Raw genomic sequence first — 20,154 nt, 5'->3', positions numbered from 1 at the left:
AGCCTTCGAGTATTTTTTTCCATTCGTGTTTAAATCCTACGCTCTACAATGTGGTAAGATTTGGGGAGAGTCGGGGAAGTGTGCGGGGACGGGCAGGGGGCGGTCCCTGCCTCGCTTGTCTCCACCTTTTATTTTGGCCGGTCCGATGGCGGCCGGCTCGCACTAGGACCCAGGCGCCAGAGCGCCTCCGTCTGTCCTGTAGGTTCATTCAATCTCCCAAACACACAGACCCACTGCGAGACGGACACACACTCACACTCAGACACACAACTGCACGCAGCGAGGCTCGGGAAGTCAGGTCGCCTCCTCGCCTCGGCGCCTTCTTCGCTCCAGCCAGCCGGTTCTCCCCTGGGGCCCGGAGCTCGGCCGGGCCGCGCAGCCCCAAAACAGGACGAGCTCGGCGAACCCCGGTTCCTCCATGGGCAAACGCGGGCGGCCGCGCAAGGAGGCGCGCTGCGAGGGTGCGGGGCTGGCCCCCGCCGCGCCCCCGGCCGTGACCGCGCCCCAGCCCCCGGCCCAGCCAGAGGAGCTCGCGGGGGCCAAGCTCAGGTGCCCCTTCTCGGACATTTTCAACACCAGCGAGAACTCGATGGAGAAGCACATCAACACTTTTCTGCAGAACGTGCAGATTCTGCTCGAGGCCGCCAGCTACCTGGAGCAGATCGAGAAAGAAAACAAAAGTAAGTTTGGGGGCGCTGGCTCCTCCTCGGCGCCCGGCTCTTTCTTCCTCGCCCATTTGGGCGACCCCTGTCGCCTACTTGACCCCCCCTCCCCCAACACACACACATCCAGCCCTCGGCAGTAAAGCCGATGACACCGGAGAAAGGACACGCACGCACAAAGCTGCTAAAGATGTAACAAAGACGAGCGGGGGGAAGGGGGGGGCCTGTCGGTGCGTCCGTCTGTCCGTCTCCCAGAGGCTGGCAGGACCGCTGGGCCGAGGAGCGGGGGAGTGTTGTTGTTTGCTGACAACTGAGCCGAGAGCTCATCTCTTCGAGGTCGCCTTTCTTCCTTTTTTTTTTTTCCGGAGCCTTCTCGGGCAGACAAGTGTTGTTTTTCTGTCGCTCGTTCCTGGGTGGGGTGGGGATTAGAAGCCGAAAGTTGGAAACTGTAGGCAGAGCTCAGCGGTTCCAGAAAGAAAACACACAGGCACACACGACAACGATAACACCAACAACCAAACAGCCCTCGGCGGCGTGGGCTCGGGCTGGCTCGGCTCTGCTTCTCCCTCCTGTCTACTTTGCTTTTTCCTCTCCTCTCGCAGCAAGGCTGGGCTCAGGCCATCGCGTCCACGGATACAGTCCTCCTGCGCCTCTGGTGCCCTGTGGTTTCCTCACCGCCCCCCCCCCCAAAGAAACAGGCCGGCAAAGCCAAGCACCGCCAGCAGCTCGCCCCGGACCCGCCGTCCTGCGCCCGGGAAACTTGGCGAGGGGGACGCAGCCAGAAGGAAACTTTGGGATCTCGCAGGAAACAATAGTTATGGAAGAAGGTGTAGGCTGTTATGTTTGGTTTTTTTATTTTCCGGGATACGGCTCCCGAGTGAACGCGCTGGGCGAGGAAGGCAAATGCCTTCCTCGTGGATTTCTGCTGTTCCCCCCACCCACCCCAGATTCAGGTGGAGAGCGATGCTTTGGTGGGGGGTGCTGGGAGCCCCACCCCGGCCTGGCCTCCTTTTTGTATTTGTTTGTTTCATTTTTGCCTCTGCCAACTGGGTCCCCCCATCCTCCCCAGGCAGTCGCTCAGCGCCGTTAACGGGGGCACGCGTGTGCGGCGTTTCCAGCACGGTCCTCACAAATAATAGCTGCGAGAAGGGGGAAGGGGCCGAGGAATATAGACCGACAGAGTAGAGAAAAGCAGGCTGTTTAATCTGTCCGAACAAGTAGGAAGATCAATGAGATGAGAGAGAGGAGGAGAGAGAGAGAGAAAGAAAGGAAGAAAGAAAGAAAGGGTCCGATTGCAACGTGTCAGATCTTGCAACCTACTCCCCCCCTCCCCCAAACACAACAACAACCCTCAAACACAAAAACACCTTAGCTGACCAACACCCCAGGCCTTCGGGGTTAAAGTAACCGTGTGATGGCAGCGAAATCGTGCAGTAGCTTAAGGCAAAAACAAGGATTTGTGTAGCGTGGTCGGTGGTGCGTTCTTTTCTTCTCTCCTGTTTTCTCGGAGTGCCTGGGTTGCGAGAAAGGCGCATCGTCGGCCGTGTAGCTGAATGTTTGCGATTATTCACGGGGTTTTGCGGGGGGGGGGCAGTGTGCATTCGTCAGTAGGGTAGTTTCTGAAAAGCCAGAGCTGGTGGGGAGGTGGGGGAAGACGTGGTTTTGTTTGGTGTGTTCGCTTTTGTTGGAGGGGGGAGGGGCGTGATTTCTTACGCTATCCCCCGCCCGTGTGCCCTGTTCCCCTGAGTCTGTCCCGTGGCGCCGGCTCTGGCCGGGGATGCACCCAAAGAGGGCACCTTGGCAGTGTGTGGCAAACCTGGTTGGCCCCCTCCGCCCCCCTCTACAGAAGGGTGTACTAAACAGGCTGCTGGAGCTTCCACCGCATCCCTCGCCCCCCGCCCCTCGCACTCGCAGACAATCGGAGACCTCTGCTCCCCACCTCGCCGCCCCCACCCTCGTTCCCCGGCCGCCTCGGCCGCCGCCACCTCCTTGTTTACCGGTGCCGGGGCTCTGGCGTGGCCACCAGTCACGTAAGCAGAGGGCCGGGCGCGCTGGGCCGGGCTGCCCCGCACCGGGTGGGCCAGCGGCAGCGGAGCCAGGCTCCCGAGACCGTGGAAGCCAAGGGGCTTCCTCCTGGTCCCTTTCCCGAGGCGTCCGCGCTGCAAGACCCCGAGAGGGGCTCGGGAACCTGGGCGCCCCAATCGAAGTCAACTTCGTGTGCGTAATCAGCCCCTCGGCCCCGCTGCCCCCCTCCTTCGGCCGGCTCCCCGCGGGAGTATTTTTAGCTCTCTTGCCTCTTTTCGCAGCCGCTGTTTGGCTCAGCATGACGTGATGCCAGCGGCCCCCAGATTTCCCCGAGAGCGGGAACTCTCGCCCCCTCCCCAACAGCTCACGCAGGCGAGGGTGACCTCCAGCAAACTATGGGGCGACCATCCGCAGGGCCCTCTATTATCTCCCCTTAAAATTGGAGCGGCCCACGGAGGCCACTTTATTTTCCCCACTCTCGCCCCGCCTCCCGCCCAGTCTCGGTCTCCTGGTACGGAAAACAGCGGGCCCTACATCTGCCTCATTTTATTGGGGGTGCTTCTTCGCGCTGGCGGCGCTCGCCGTTGTTTTCTGCTCGCTGCACACAATGCCCGCGCGTCACGGCGGTCCGCGTGTGCACAGCAATAACGCGAGTCGGGGGGCGGGTCGTGCGTGCGTCGGGTTCGGACACTGAGGGTCCCTCCGCGCGCGCAGGACTTGTTTTGCTTCAGAGCCCCGCTTTCCGAAACGCTTATATCATTCGGTCGTGGGGGGAGGGAGGGTAATCTAGGCGTTCCGATAGGATTCCAGCGTTTCTCAGGTCCCTGGTTTTTGGAAGGAAGCAAGGACCCTAGCTTTTTAATTATTTTTATGATTGGGGGGGGCTCAAGTTTTGTTAGTTGGGCAAGGTCTTTTTGTTTGTTTGTTTGTTTGTTTGTTTTCTTAGGTCACTACTGCAAAGGGCATTACTGGCCGGCTCAGGTGCACAACCTCCCCGCTTTCATTTCAGCCAGTTCTCCTGTAATCACTTGATCTCAGTTTCTCCGCCTCCTCCTCTTCCCCCTCCCAGCTAGAGACACATGGTTTCCACATGGAGACAAACTTCTTTCCTCTGACTGGACTTGACCTAGCAGCGTCCCTCAGCCAATCGGCAGCTTCAGCTTCCTCTGACGTCACGCGTTGCTGAGGCCAGAGACTGGGGGGTGGAGCCAGGAGGCAAGCCAGAAAATCACGGGGAGCTCTAGTGTGGCCAGCTGGTACAATCCCTTCTTAAAGGGACGCTCTTCACCCGGGTGTTGAGCCTCAATTCTCCATTTCGGGTTCTGTGAGACATCCTCGAAACGCACCGATAGGCCCTGGTCACGAGTTTACACGTTCCGCTTTTACCGTTTGCAAAGTATTTACTTGGCAGGAGCTTGCCTTATTTTCCGTTGTCACCAGAACTGCTTTTCATGGCTTCTTTGAGGTTTCCGTACTAGGAGAGCTCACTGAGTGTACACAATACTGAATTATTCTCAGTATATATAATGAGTTTTCTTGGGGTGTTCAAATTAAGTCACTCAGTATTGACTGCTCTGTGCAAGGCAAGGATTGCTTAGGATATGCTGGTACATTCTCCCAAAGTTCCAACTGATGTGAATCCCTGAGAATCTCAAATTATAGGCCTCCAGAAATATTAATCATGGATACTGTGACCCTGTTATCACAAATTCAGAAATTATACATAAATAACCTCTGATATATCACCCATATCCATTTGGGGTCCAGTGGAGGGATAGCAATTTAGGACTGACTGATTAGTAGAAAAAATATGTACTTCCTGTTTTAGAAAAGGTTAAAAATGAAAGGGAATAAGAAAGAAATTCACAAAAGGGTGTTCTGTGCATAAAAGTTGTTCAGCAGGCAAGTGGAAGTTACTATAACCGGTAAGGTCTACAGGACAGAAAAGGGCTTCCCAGTCTGTAGGGAAGGTGGCTTTGGGGCAATGCTTAAGATAGAAAAGAATGATTAAATGGGAGTAGAAGCCATGGGTGGTTCTCTGGAGTGCATTACCTGGGTTTGAGGGTGAGGTGCTTTCCTAAGGGCATGGACAGGCCAAAGAGCAGCCTCTTCCTTCTGATAGAGTAAGCTGCTGCTGTGTGGTGTCATTTGGCCCTACCCTGCCTTCCTGACTTAATCTCCTCTGCTCCCGTCCAGCAGGTCCACCAGCAAGCAGGCTTTACAGTCATGCCTCTGTGCTTGACTTAGACTCTTCTCTCTGTCTAAAATGCCCTCATTCTCTTACTCCCCTGGGGTTATCTGTGTCTTACCTACCCTTCAAGGCCTAGGTCAGTTCCCACCTCCTCCAGGAAATCTCCCCTGGATATTTCTTAAGTCAGGGTAGTTGAGAGAATGAAAGCTTTACAGTCACCCAGAGCAGGGCCCAAATTTCCCCTTCACTGCTTACTGGCTGTGTGACCTTGGGCACAAGTTACCTAACCTTTCTGAGGTTTCATTTCTTTTTTGTAAAACAAGGATAACAATAGCATCGGCCTCCTGCCATTGCTGAACAACTAACTGAGGTGCTCCATTTAAAGTACCTGGAATATAGTAGGTGCTCAATAAATAGTCACTTCTTTGAGCCTTGATAATCAGCAATTCTCTACTTGCTTGCTGTGCATTAGCTTTATCCTCACAGGGAGAAGATTAGCATCTTAAGGGAAAAGATCACTTACAGTATTTCAGTATATGTCACCGTTGCATAACACTGGGCATACGGTAGACAGTATACATCCTTTGATTGGTTGGATTTGTCATTTACTGGCTATGGCACAGTGATCAGGTCTGAAGGCCAGGGGACACATGACAGACTTTCTGAAGACTTGTAGAAGAGTTGGAAATACTGATCTCTTCCAAGGAGGGAGGATGTCTCCCATTATCAATGCAGAATGCCCTTGGGCTGTAAAGACCAGGGCTTATAAGGAGATGGTAGGTCAGGCCTAGAGAGCTGAAACTACATCAGCTGTGACCCTACAGACGGATCAGTTATTGGTTTAGAGAGCAGGAAACCAGCGCAACTTATGCTAAAATTGAGGGCTTTGGTGGCAACTAATGTTCACCTAGGTCACATTTCTGTACAGAAGGCATCTTACGAGTCATTCATTCATTCATTCCACAAATATGTATTGAGCATGTACTATGTGCAATTGCTTTTTTTTTCCTGAAAACTCCATGGGTTGATTTATGATGGGAGTGGAGTGATGTACTTGTTTTTGGTGGAGTTATGTAAAGAGCATTATTAAATCAGGCTTCTGTTTCCTCTGCATCCTAAATTATGTTCCTCAGATTCAACTTTTTTTCCAGTTTTAAATATTATCTCTGCCCATAGGTAAATGCCAGAAATAGACTTTTGAGGATACTGTTGTGGCTTTCAGAGTCCCAGAGCTCCCAGGGACTGGGTAACCTGTGGACGGGACCCAGGAAAAGCATCCAGACCTTGGGAAGTTAGAGAAGCTGAATTGAGCCATTCCTGGTTTGGGAGGTGGTGGTGGCGGGGGTAAGCTCTATCAGATCCAAGGCAAAACAACAGCTGCTCACCTACCTGCCCTCTCTGACCAAAACACTCTCCCACTGATGCACCTAGAAATGGGGGTTTTCATCTGAGGATGGCTGGCAGAAGTCTGGGGGTAGAACGGAAGGAAATGAAGAGGGTGCCAGCATGTGGTGGCAGCAGCAACTAATCGCATTGTATAATGTCAACACTGGCAACTATTTATCGAGCACTGACTATACTTGGTAAAGAATGGGGCTAAACATGCGTTATCTCCTCCAATCTTCACAACAACCCCATGGCATATGCACTTCTATTACCCTCATTTTACAGAGAGGGTAACCAAGGAACAGGGAGCTGAGTAACTTGCCCAAAGGTCACAGGGTTAATAATGGCAGAGCTGAGTTTTGAACCTAGGCCTCTGATTCGACTGAGCCTACAGTTTTAACCATATATACGTGTATGCATTTTCCAGCCAAGGAATGAAGTCCAGAGAGGTGAAATGACTTGCTCAAGGTCGCCCAATAATCTGAAGCAGAGCGGGTGTTTGTAACACCCTGTTGATTGTCCAGAGTCTTCCTGCACACACTCTGCTTAGAAAAGGTTTAGAAGTGAAGCTGGAGACAGAAGAGCCAACCAGAGAGATTTTGTTTTTGTTTTTCAGAGTTGTTCAACTCTGCTGGCCCTAACTCAAGTTTAGGCTCCTAGGAAACACTACCCCCCTCCTACTGCCTTTCCCAAGTCTGTCCTCTGGACATATTAGAGGACTTGGGGCTGTTGCTATGGTACTAGGGCCAACAGCAGGTTTACCAAAAGCTGGGTCTTTTGCCTTTTAAAAAAAAGCCTGGCCCTGCAGAAATGAATTGGCCACAAAGATTTGCATCAGTCATTGTGGCTTGTTCTGTTTTAGATGCCCCTGCCTCCCTACCCCACCCCCTCTTCCCTACCACCACCACTTTCTATAAATACAGTGGATAAATATTGATTTAAACTGGGTTTCTGGAGGAGAAGCCCATGGTTGCCCTGGCCTGGTCTTCACTTAGATACCACCAGTATGCCAGGCCTGACACACCTAACCCCTGATAGCGCTGGCTTCCAAATGACCCGTTTTGGGGAGGTGACTTGTGGTTGTGTGGCTTTTGAGTTAAAAAAAGAGAGAGAAAGAAAAAGAAGTATAAAAATCAATAACCCAGCAAAAAATGGGAATCTTCCTGCAGAATGAATAAAGGCATTTTCAGCAGGAAGAAACGGGGGAAGGTTTATGGTAGCCTGGCCTTCTGAACCAGTTCTCTGCCCTTTCCCATTCTGCCTTCCACTCCCTTTTGGGTTTTGCTTTTAAAGGAGGCAGGTGGTAAGACGGAGCATCAGGGCCAGAAGGAGCCCCAGAGGTCACAGAGCAGCCATCATCCTCACTATACAGACGGGGAGGCCGAGGCCCAGAGAGGGACAGTGGCTTACCCAAGATGACACAGGAGAGGCAGAACCAGGTCCTTCTGGGCTGTGTTCCCTCCCGCCTGACATGAGAATGGGTCCCAGGCAGAGCCCCAAACCAGGCTTTTGTTTTATAAGTCAGGTGCTCATAAAGTCAGCAATTCTCAACCCTGGTTTACGGATCCCAGGGTGTGTCCGGTTATTGCAAAGGTCATTGCAACATTCTCAATAGTCTCCCAAAATTGAGCTAATTTGAATTCACCATTTAGAAGAAATATTTTCTTTTACATTTAGGGTGGGGGGAGTGGGTGGAGCCCGAAGGCGATGACAGTGACAGGATGGCTACCCAGCCTTAACTGAGGAGGAGGAATTCAAGTCTTCCCAGGGGGGCCTCCTTCTGGGGGTGGAGGGTGGAGCTCTGGCTGACACTGGAGAGAAGCTTCAATTCCGCAGGGAGAGACACCTGCTCTCTGGCTCTTCTGCTAAACTAAAGGGACGTAATTTTCTCGATACTGTTGTCCCTGAGTGGCCTGGCTGGAGGTCTTAAAGCTGTCAGCAGCTGACTTGATCTCTCCGGCCAAAACGAATGGGCGTTTGCCACCATCCTCCCCAGCTGGAGGTTCCTTCTTTGCTTCCTCATCTTGGCAGAATGCTGTACAGGGCCCCTTGCTTGTGAAATATTTTGAAAGTTCAGGTGACCCTTATTTTGAGCAATACATCTCCAGGAAATATATGTAAATAGGATCTCTTTTTTAAAAATTTAGGTTAGAGAACCTTTCTTTAAAAGGCCCCTGTGGCAAATAATTTTATAAAATGTGGAATTATATTGCATGCCAGGAATTCTTCCTAAATGTGTTCTGTGAGTTTGTTCATTCATCCATCCATCAAACTGGTATTTAAGGGGTACACACTGCTTTATGTCAGGCTCTGTGCTAGGACCTGGAAGTACAGTTTCTTGCCGTCACGGAGTTACACTCTACTGCAGTGCCAGATTTTAGAAATTCAGTTGTCTTAAAGTAAACCCCAACAGTGTGGGACTGCATCTGACTTGGGCTTTGTGTCTTTGGTTCTAGCCATCATTACAGATAGAACAAAAATGTATGCCGGGCTTCCAAAAAAAGGAATAGTCCCTCCCCTCCCTGCATGCACCCTGCCACCCCCCAGCCTGGTGTTTAAAATCCTTTGTGTTTTGTGTTTATCCTTGTAATATTTACAGATCTGACTCTTTTTTTTTTTTTTTTTTTTTAAAGCTGCCTGAGCTTAGGAAATCAAGTACTGTGTAAGCAACCTTGTAAATAAGCACATTCTACTCCTAGTTCTTTACAGACTGGGGCACTATGCACTTGGAGGATTGTCCATAGCAGTGCTCCTACCAAGCCTGCTCTCCCATACAACATGCCCTTGGCCTCATACCTCTAATATCCAACTCCAGTGTCTGCTAAGGAAATTTAAACACAGCAAAATTAGAAAGATAAACACAGTGTCCTGAGGGAGAGAAAGATTGGGGAGTTTAAAGCTAATAAAAGGGGATTTGGATTACCTGCTATTAGAGATATTTTACCCTGTGTCTTTATTGCCATTAGCAAGGATACTTGAATAAAGATGATTCGGGACTGTTTTAATACTGTTGTATTAAAATGGAGGGCGTGCCCAGGGCTGCTCTGTTTTTGGCCATGGGTGGCGAGTGTAAGCGCATGTGGCCTTTGTTTTTATTTCTACAGGGGCCCAGAACTTCATTATGATGTCCCTGTGTTATCTCCCTCTTACCTCCACCACACTTGACCATCTCTACCATATTTCTTGACTCCCAAGACTCTGAGTACCTTGCACGCAACTTTCTTTCCTTTTTTCCACCAGCTGTAAAATTTCTAACACCTGTGAGGAGCCAAGCACTGTGCTTGTTGCTTCCAAAGTGCAGTATGTGTGGTCTCCAGTTCTAGTTCTATATTCCAGTGCAAGTGACAGACAAATAGAGAACAGTAAATAATACTTGCCTGTCTCCTGCGAGTCTGATAGCCTGTCCCCAAGGAGGCTGCTGACAAATACAATGTTGTCTCTGTTTTCCAAAGGAATAGTGATAATGGTGCCCTTTTACTGAGCAGTTACTACGTGCCAGCACAATGCTAAGTGCTTTATATTAAATCCTAACAATCATCCAACAGGAGGGTGCTATCATTATCCTCATTTTATAGATGAGGAAAGCCTTAGCCTTAGCAAGGCTAACTAACTTTCCCAAGGCCACCTGCTAACAAAGAGTGGAGCTGGGACTCAAAACCAGGTTTTTCTTTCTTCCTAGGAGACTTCAGGACTCTGAGAGAAGTGTCAGAGAGCAAGAGGCAAGAAATGGAATCTGGAATATTTGAGGTTCAGGCTGAGGGTCCCCTTGGGAATGCCTCCCTGGAGCGACTTCCTTTACTTCCCACTCATCCTAGGGCAGAGAGAGGGCAGCCAAAACCTTCCGGGCCTCTTTAGGCATTGACACTGAAGCCAGATAGGGCCCTTTTTTCTGGAAGGCAATGGTCTAGGGTGTTGCCACTTGCCCTTGCAGTACCACCTTGCCCAGCACCCCCTGGGGAACTCACCCAACCAGTAGGGCTCCTGACACTCTGGATGCTACAATGTCAAGGGTGTGAATCCACACCCTGTCAGGCTCTAGTAGGTTTCCAGAAGGCACTTGAGCCTGTAGGGCAACTGGTCTGGCCCGTGCTTGGCAAGTGTGAGCTGCACAGATGAGCTTTAGGCCCTGGCTGCCACCTTGCCAGTGTGGGCCAGCTGGTTCCGGTCAAACGGTGTAGGTCCAACCTCTTCCTCTCCTCCATCGAGATCTAGGAAAGAAGAGTGATCTTAAATATAACTGGGTTCATGTCATTTATTTGGTTAAAGCCCTTCAATAGTTTCCTTCCTATCTCACTTAGAATAAAATCCATCTTCCCTGCATGGCCGTCACCCTTACTGTTTAACGTGAGTGTGGTCTGAAGATGGGTAGCCCTGGTGTCTCCTGGGACCTTGTCAGAAATGGGACTCCCAGGTCCCACCCCAGAGCTGCTGAATCCAAATCTCCATTTTAGCACGATTCCCAGGTGATCTGTGCACTCATTAAAGTTTGAGAAGCTGGCCTAGACAGCCCTTGTGATTGCCCTAATCCCTCTACCCACCTAAAGCTACCCCCCCATCTCATTTATCATTTATCCCTTATCCTACTTATCACAGTTTACAATGATTTTACTTGCCTATCATCTGTCTATCAGGCTAGAATACAAGCACCTTGAGGACAAAGACCACAAGCAGTTTTTGTTTTTTGTTTTAATAAATTTATTTATTTATTTATTTATTTTTAGCTGTGTTGGGTCTTCGTGTCTGTGCAAGGGCTTTCTCTAGCTGCGGCGAGCGGGGGCCACTCTTCATTGCGGTGCGCGGGCCTCTCACTATCGCGGCCTCTCTTGCTGCGGAGCACAGGCTCCAGACGCACAGGCTCAGTAGTTATGGCTCACGGGCCCAGTTGCTCCGCGGCATGTGGGATCTTCCCAGACCAGGGCTCGAACCCGTGTCCTCTGCATTGGCAGGCAGATTCTCAACCACTGCGCCGCCAGGGAAGCCCCACAAGCAGTTTTGTTCATTGTTCTCTTTAGCATCTAGGTTAGTGCCCAGCATGTAATGGAGGATTAAGGAAGATTCGTTGAACAAATGATGAGTTCTCTGCCTTTAACCTTCTGACCTAGTGTTTATCAACAAGGGAGCTATTGATGAGACGGTTCTTCTTGAGCAGGATTTAACATCCTTGGTTCGTACTCACTAAATCCCAGTAGAACTCCCCAGTCATGGTGACACTCAAGATAGACACTCCTACACATTTCTGAAGCCTTCTAGGTGGATGGTATTACGCCTGGGTGAGACCATTGCCCTAACCAATTTTGTCTGACCTTGTCTGATGGAACATACCCTGACGTATGCTGTGGGGTCCAAGAGTTGGGAAATCTAGGTTTGAATCCGTTTGCTACCTATGTGACCTTGGGCAAATCACTTAACCTTTTGGGGCCTCATCTGGGAAACAGGAATCTCAGAGGTGTGTAGAGGATTAAATGAACTGACTATACAAGTGGCACCATGCACATAGTTGGCTCTCATTATGTAGCAGCTAGTAGGCAAGTGGAGGCATATGTTCTAGGATCTCTGGAGAATCCCAGAATCCTAGAATCAGAATGCTGGAAATAGAAGTGATGGTGAGATCACAGACATCTTTGGCCAGGCAAAGGCCTGGTGTTTTATTCTAAATAGTGCACCTGAAGCTGAGAACTCAGCCACGAGGCAGCAGGGCCAGGTGTGTGATTTAGTGTCCAGGGCCTGGCTGGCCCTAAGAGTGACCTCCACAAGTTTCTGCCGCCTGGAAGGGAGTGGTGATGCCAAGAGGTGGTGAGGCAGGGCAACTGTAGGCAGGCTCCTGGCAGGGGAGGGAGGGTTACCCAGGGCTGTGTCAAAAATGTGGGGCATCCTCTTAGCAGCAGGGGAAGGCCTCTGGTAATATATTGTTTTAAGGCTTTAAAATCAAGTTGCATTTAACTTTGAAAGAATAGGTCATTGCATCCAAAACCTGATAAGTGCAACAAAATATTACAGTACATTCTTGCTTTTGAATAGAGATGCAAACATTCTAAACAAAATATTAACCCATGGAATGAGCAGTTTTAAAGAACAACATACAATGGCTGACCAGGATATATGCCAGAGATGGCTGAAAGTCACAAAATCTATCAGTATAAATGATTATAACCACAAATTAAAGGAGAATAATACATGACTACAGCAACACATGATGAAATGTCATTTGAAAAAAAGTATTCGGGAGGCATTCCTAATGAAGGAAGCTACTTCCATACAACAAAGATCATTTACCTGTGCTGGTCTTTTAATTAAAGTGATGTAGCGAGGTTGGGCCCATGGCTTGTGGTCATCACCAGCAGAGGAGTTGATTCTTCCCTTTCCTTAGGGAAGAATGAACCTTGAACAGAAGACGAAACAGAAAACGCTTTGGATCCCTTTGGAATGTAACTTGATCTAGATATTTAAAGGAGAGGGTCTCCATAAATTTAAAAGACCAGAAAATGTATTCCACTTTATTTATCTATTTTTTATTTATTTTATTTTATTTTTTATAACTTATTTATTTGTTTGTTTTTGTTTTTTGTTTTTTGGCTGTGTTGGGTCTTCGTTGCTGTGCGTGGGCTTTCCCTAGTTGCGGCTAGCAGGGGATACTCTTTGTCGCAGTGCGTGGGATTCTCATTGTCGTGGCTTCTCTTGTTGCAGAGCATGGGCTCTAGGCGCGCGGGCTTCAGTAGTTGTGGCACGTGGGCTCAGTAGTTGTGGCACATGGGCTTAGTAGTTGTGGCACATGGGCTTAGTTGCTCCACAGCATGTGGGATCTTCCCGGGCCAGGGATCGAACCCGTGTTCCCTGCATTGGCAGGCGGATTCTTAACTACTGTGCCACCAGGGAAACTCCATATTTACCTATTTATTTTTAAAACCACAAATCAACTAGAAAAAGAATTATGGAGATGGGTAGAGAGCACAGGATGAGAGTCTGTAAGACTGAGTCCTAACCCTTGCTCCATCAGTTTGATAGATAACTGTGTGACCTTGGTAAGTTACCATACCTCTCTGAGCCTCAGTATTTTCATCTGAAAAATGGAGGCTGGATTGAGGAATAAGCTTAATGATACAAACTTCTACGAAACAAACCATGAAATGTTATTCGGGGGAACATTCACTTGGCATGGCCCTAGCAAGATCCTCCCGCATACCTTATCAGTTGCACCCCCAAGTGGGGTGCTCCGGGGTAAGCAAGAGTCTTGCACGTTCATATTAATTGAGTCCTGCAATGCAGATTTCTTCTTGGATCCAAGTTAATGCAAAAGAGAAGGAAGAGAACATTCGAAAGATTAACACATCCATTATAATCACCGAAACAGGCTGCTGTTATAAGGGCCATTTAATAAAATGTAAGAAGCCCTTTTCTAAGAGGGAAGAGATAAGCCAGGATGGAAGTCAAGTGCAGCTGTTTGAGCTTCTGCCAGTGGCCTGATCTCACCAGAAAACCAAAGTTAAAAAACAACAAACTTCCAGATTCAGCGATCTCAGATTAACACTGCCTCCCGCTGCTGTTTCCTCCACCCTCATGTCCTTTCTTTCCCTTTATCCCCAGCTCAGGCACCTGGGTCGTGGTGCTTTTCCGTGTGGTTGGGATGTCAGCCGGCAGCCCTGGCGACTGGAGCCCTGGGAGGCGGCAGCTACCTCTGGGGTTTAGCATTACGTCATCCCTTCTAGACCCAAATTTATCTCGGCTGCACACAGACCCGCAGCTCTGAGCTGCTGCTGACTCGAGGAGAGCTTACGCATGAAGTTAGGCAAGGCTGACTCACTGGGCAGAAGAAAAGGTTTTCTGCTGCTCCTCACGTTTCTGGGCTCCGAGGAGAGAGGCGAGGAGGAGGCTGCGGTTGTCATTTTGGGGTGGGGGATGGGAAGATGTATAACTGTTAACGGTTCTTACTTAGGAGCTCAGGACTTACCCTCCCCTGTTCCCAACCTTGATTATTTGAAGATTCCCCACCCTTGAAGATAACTGCGGAAAACAGTGCCCTGCACAGTATACACTTTGCAGTTTCAGGGAAGTTCTCTTAAGCGCCAGGTGTCACTAAGACAGTGACTTCGGACTTGCACCTTAACCTCGTGGCCCCTTCCCCTCTATTCATCTTTCCTGTCTGCAGAAACGATGTAACACAGACCAGCCTTCTCCATTGTTCATGGATCTGCAGTAAATTATTTGAAAATGTACATTGAGTAAACGGTGCAGGGAAAGGACCCCTAGGAATGGAGAGCTTTGCCGTGTTCTTCCAGAAGGCAGACTGTCCCCATCCAGGCTGTTTGTTACAGGGCTGGGGGACTCTGGAGGACTTTTCCCGTCTTCAAAAGAGACTCCCCTGAGTGAGATACTTTAGGGAGAGGACAGAAGAACCAGAAACTATGGGTAAGATTCCAGGTTCTTTTGTGATAGACTTTGGAAGCCTTGCTTTTCCTCAGTTTCCCCATTTGTAGTGCAGATTGGATTCATCTGCAAAAGAAAGGCCATGGCTGCCTCTGGGCTTCCCCAGGCTGGGCTGGTGCTGAGGGATGGTTTGTGGGTAGCATCACTCTCCCAAGGCTAGAGCCCCAAGCTTTGTGCTGTAGGAGGCCCTTGTGGCCAATGTCCACGCAAGAGCTCTGGGAGTCAGCCGGAGCAGGTCATTTGCTGTTAGAAGAGGCTGGATATTTCTGTACAGAAACCAGTTCTTAACACTGCCCACCATCACCATCACCTTTTCTCTTCTTCAACATATGCAGGTGGCCTTTGGTGATTCTCGCACTACTTTCCATCTCCTCATCTCCCTCTTGGCCATGGCTTTAAAAGAAGGGTTGGTTAATTCATCTGGAGGTCAACTGTGAAAGGCCAGGCATGTGCTCCAAGCATCCTGCTTTCTCTTAATAGCCCGCTAGGGCTTATGATGTATGGATTTAAACCCATCTTGAACACATGTGTATTTTCAGTTTGTACTTTTTTCCTTGATTGCATGTCGCATGGTTTACCTCCCATTGGGTAGACTTTTATTTGTTATAAAGCTACCTCTTTTAAGTTCCTGGGGTAGCCCTTAGCAATTTGTGATCTGAAGTGGTAGAAACTTTCAACTTTATTAGAAACTTTCAACCTTATTTTTATTTCTACCCTCAACTTACAGATGTTCTGAGTGAACAGGTATTTTCTTTTAAATAATTCCATTCTTCCCCTATCCGACATGTCCCTTGTTGAATGTGGAGGGTGGTTGTTACCAACACCCAATGGGAAAGCCCAGATCTGAAGTGACCTAGCCAACAGCTGAAAAAGCACAGTTCCTGTTTCAAAGCTTTTACAAAAAAAAAATCTCCTGTGGCTTGTGAACATCTCTCATTTTGGGTCTCCCTGCATTTGATGGAACATCTATTTGGTTCTTAAATGTGGTGCCAAGTGTAATATTTAATAAGGCTGGTAGAATTTTGCAGATTTTGACCTCATTGGAAATCTTGTTCACTTTGGAAAAAAAAAGGAGGGAGAGCATATTAAAATGCAGCATGAAGCCCATGACATTTTTGAGAGTAACGTTTTCATTCTGAGATGGTTATTTTCTGCAGTAGCCACTGGAATGACCACAGGAAGTTCTCCCCTCACCAAGAGCTTCCTGTTATTCTGGATGTCCACCAGGAGGTTAAAATAATCAGGGTGGGGAAAAGTTATGGATGTTTACGCAATTCCCAGCTTGCTCCTAGAGCTTTCAACAGTTATGACCCTCTTGCCTTTCTTCGCCCTAGACCAGAGCTTCTCAGTCAGGGGTGATTTTCTGCCCCAAGAGACATTTGGCAATGTCTGGAGACATTTTTGGTAGTCACACCTGACTTGGTGGTGTGCTACTGGCATCTAGTGGGTAGAGGCCAGGGATGCTGCTGAATATCCCACAATGCACAGGTCTCCACCTGGGCCCACCCCCAGTTAGGAATTATTCGCCCAAAATATCAATAATGCTGAGGTTGAGAAACTCTGGTCTAGACTTTGAGGACTTGAAAAGATGGTGGTGGTGAGGGCAGCCATTGGCAGTCTTTTAATGTGGTCCTGCTCTCTTTAGCCTCTGCTTTCAGTTCCTTCTCTGTGGAGGAGAGCGTGAGAGGAAATGATCATCATAGCTTCCATTTACTGAGTGCCATGTACTAAGTGCTGGAATTATTTAATCTTCACAATTAGCCCTACTGACTACACACTCCTTGAGAGCAAGGCCCATCTCTGTTTCTCTCATTACTGTACACATTATGTCTAGTACAGTGCCTGACACATGGCAGGCCCTCAATGTTTGGATAAATGGAGTAATTATATCTGATATAGATGTGAGGAAAATGAGGCCTGAAGAGTCCACACAACTAGTGTTAAGTAGCAGAGTCAGAATTTGAACTGAGCCTCATGTGACTCCAGCACCAAACCACTGAATTATATCCCTCACTTGCAGCACCAGAGAGGTTTTCTAGTCTCTAAAATCTCGAGGTTTTCTAGCCTTTTCCCCTCCTGAGGGAGGTGAAAGGAGTTTTAAAAAATAAGATTAAAAAAAACCACAAAACACTACCTCTCTGTGAAAACTGAGGTGGAAGAAGGGCCTTATGGGAGCCCTCTCTGGCTCTGATAGGATCACCCCTTGTTCCTGAACAGGGATTTTTGGCTTTTCAAGTATTTATTCTGCACATGGGGCAACCAAGGCACACAAGTTACAGGAGAAAGTAGTAGTAGATAGAAAACTGGAGCGTGGCACTGCGGATCAAGCATGCTCCAGCTCCTAGGCGCCCAGCGGGAGTCATTGAGAAAAGGGCTCCCCGGGAGTAGACTCACAGTTCGCTCAAATCCTTCCCTCCGCGAAGCAAAGCCCAGAGAGCTTCTTAGTCTTTGCATCTGGGAGGTACAAGTCGAGCGGGACTACATCTCCCGGCGGCCATTGCGGAATTTGGCAAGGCGCAGGCGCATTGAAGCGGCGTGCGTACTACGACTCCCGGCGTGCAGTGGGCGGGGCGGGACTACATTTCCCAGGAGGCAGAGGAAGGGGCGGGAGGGGGCGGGCCGCGGCACTGCTCCCGCCCCTCCCCCGTGCTCGCGCGGAGAGGTAAACAAACCCCGCGCTGGCTGTCTGCTGAGGCGCGGGGGCGGCGGGGCGGCGGGGAGCGCGCGGAACCGCGGCGGGGCTGGCCCGCCCGCCGCCGCACATGTCCCGGGGCGGTGCCGGATTGTAGCCGCATGAGGCGCCTCCTATCGGCCGGGGAAGGGAGCGCGGAGAGGCCCCTGTCGCCGCCCGCGGTGCCCATGGAGCAGGTGCGGATGATCAACGTGCAGCGCCTGCTGGAGGCGGCCGAGTTTTTGGAGCGCCGCGACCGAGGTAACGGCTGGACGCCGCCGCCTCCTCCACCGCTTGAGCCCGCGCACTCCAGCTCCGCGCAAGGAGTGCGGTGCGGCGGGTGAGGGGTGCGTGTGTGAGGAGGGTGCGTGTGTGAGGAGGGGGTGAGTGTGTGAGGAGGGATGTGTGTGTGAGGAGGGGGTGCGTGTGTGAGGGGGGTGCGTTGTGAGGAGGGGGTGCGTGTGTGAGGGGGGTGCGTGTGTGAGGAAGGGGTGCGTGTGAGGGGGGTGCGTGTGTGAGGAGGGGGTGCGTGTGTGAGGAGGGGTTGCCTGTGAGGAAGGGTTGAGTGTGTGAGGAGGGATGTGTGAGGAGGGGGTGCGTGTGTGAGGAGGGGGTGCGAGTGTGACGAGGGGTTGCCTGTGAGGAGGGGTGCGTGTGTGAGGAGGGGGTGCGTGTGTGAGGAGGGGTGAGTGTGAGGAGGGGGTGCGTGTGTGAGGAGGGGTGAGTGTGTGAGGAGGGGGTGAGTGTGTGAGGAGGGATTGTGTGAGGAGGGGGTGCGTGTGTGAGGGGGGTGCGTTGTGAGGAGGGGGTGCGTGTGTGAGGGGGTGCGTTGTGAGGAGGGGGTGCGTGTGTGAGGGGGGTTGCGTGTGTGAGGGGGGTGCGAGTGTGAGGAGGGGTGCGTGTGTGAGGAGGGGTGAGTGTGTGAGGAGGGGTGCGTGTGTGAGGAGGGGGTGCGTGTGTGAGGAGGGGTGAGTGTGTGAGGAGGGGGTGTGTGTGTGAGGAGGGGGTGCGTGTGTGAGGAGGGGTGAGTGTGTGAGGATGGGGTGCGTGTGTGAGGAAGGGTGAGTGTGTGAGGGGTGAGTGTGTGAGGAGGGGGTGCGTGTGTGAGGAGGGGTGTGTGAGGAGAGGGTGCGTGTGTGAGGAGGGGTGTATGTGTGAGGAGGGGTGTGTGTGTGAGGAGGGGGTGAGTGTGTGAGGAGGGGGTGCGTGTGTGAGGAGGGGGTGCGTGTGTGTGGGTGTGCGTGTGAGAGAGGGTGGGCATGTGAGTGGAGGGGTGCATGAGGCAGCAGGTATGTGAGGGGAGGAGTGCCACTGGTGCGTGCGTGCAAGGGGCACATGTGGGTGTGTGTATGTTAATGAAGGGGAGGAGACTGTCACCTGGGGGAGACGGAGAGAGGGGTCAGGCTGGAACTGGGAGCTGCCCTGAGTGGAGGTGGACCAGAGGAGAGGGAGGGAGGGTGTTGAGAGTGGAGGTGATCTGAGGACCTGGGAGGCAAGAGGATGCAAAGAACTGGAGGAAAGGGCTGGGAGCAGTGCAGGTAGGGGTGGAGGAGACAAGGCTGAGAGCAAAGAAAGGGAATGCCTGCTGAAGAGCAGGGCGGAGGGCAGACACTTGTGGCCAAGGGACCTCTTCGAATCTGAAGTGTGATGCGATGGGATCCCCTTAGGAATGGAGACTAAGGGAGCTGTAAAGAGATTGGGGTATGAAGAGTACAGCCCCTGGAAATTGTGGTGTTGAGAGAAAATGTCCTCCTAAGATTAGGTGATTGATTTATTTGAAGTACACAAAAACGTGGGGCTTAGAGAGACACCTTCTAGAAGGGGGATAGTTAAAGGAAAAGGGATTTTGAGGCAAGTGAAATAATTTAGGTGAATGGTAATTGGTCTCAGAAATGAGGGTGTTTGAGTCAGGAATTCTTGGAGAAAAGGATTTTGGAGAGGAGGGAGAAGTTCCTTGGTTTAGAGGAGGTGTTGGTACACCTTCCAGGGGTGAGTTGGGTCTGTATACAATGTCACAGGATTGATGACCAGGCAAGGACTGGGAATTTTATCTTCCAACCAGAAAGAGTGGAAAAAATTTACCTCTTTTTCTTCTCTTGTTTTCAACAACCTGTTACTGCAAGGACTTGAGATCTGTAGATCCTTGAATTTGGGTATATTCCTCTTATCATATCTTTTTTTCTTGCCATTTCTTTAGAGTGTGAACATGGCTACGCCTCAGCGTTCCCCTCCATGCCGAGCCCCCGGCTGCAGCATTCAAAGCCCCCACGGAGGTTGAGCCGGGCACAGAAACACAGCAGCGGGAGCAGCAACACCAGCACTGCCAACAGGTAGCAAGCTGGGGAGGTTTAGAAAGGGCAGCTGGAGGGAGGGAGCACGTACTCAGGCAGAAGTGCTGGCCCAGCTGACCTCAGTTCTCTAATACCGAGTCTAGAGCAACACTGAACAGCCAAATGGGTGCCTTTCCCACCATCCCTCGGGATTTGGCCCTTTTAAAATAATAAAGTCTCGGAATCATAACCTACCTTTGTGTAGAAGGGAAGAAATAGAATCTGGAAAGACAACCAAAGAAGTTCTTGCTGGGGATTATTAAGTGGAGATGTCTGTGACTGAGAGCGATAGTAAGTTCAGAGACCTGGCAGCATGTGTCCATGCATGCAGCCACATGCTAAATGCAATCTTGGGCCAGCTTTAAACTTGGATGATCCAAAAATTTTTAAAAATCAGAAATAGCTCAGGCAGGATATAAAACAGAATCAAGGGTTTTGTCAAAGGAATAAAAATATTAGGTAGAGTAG

The 20,154-nt window shown here is 50.3% G+C and overlaps 1 protein-coding gene across 2 annotated transcripts in view; it reads left to right on the top strand.

Annotated features, from left to right (window-relative positions):
• The first annotated feature begins 203 nt into the window (after positions 1-203).
• MXI1 (MAX interactor 1, dimerization protein) overlaps positions 204-20,154 on the top strand; it is an 82,845-nt gene continuing 62,894 nt past the window's right edge. The window contains exons 1-2 of one of the 2 annotated variants that reach the window (XM_061193462.1): positions 204-680; positions 19,554-19,686. In XM_061193462.1, the coding sequence (XP_061049445.1) occupies positions 419-680; positions 19,554-19,686 (395 nt within the window). In that variant the 5' untranslated portion in view covers positions 204-418. Of the gene's footprint in view, positions 681-17,367; positions 17,618-19,553; positions 19,687-20,154 lie in introns of those variants that run through there. The other variant, XM_061193470.1, reaches the window with a different exon arrangement.

The sequence above is a fragment of the Eubalaena glacialis genome, chromosome 1 (assembly GCF_028564815.1).
Source record: "Eubalaena glacialis isolate mEubGla1 chromosome 1, mEubGla1.1.hap2.+ XY, whole genome shotgun sequence".
NCBI classification, from domain to species: Eukaryota; Metazoa; Chordata; class Mammalia; order Artiodactyla; family Balaenidae; genus Eubalaena; species Eubalaena glacialis.
Note: the sequence above shows the minus strand (reverse complement) of the source record. Positions and strands in the feature narration are given on the sequence as shown.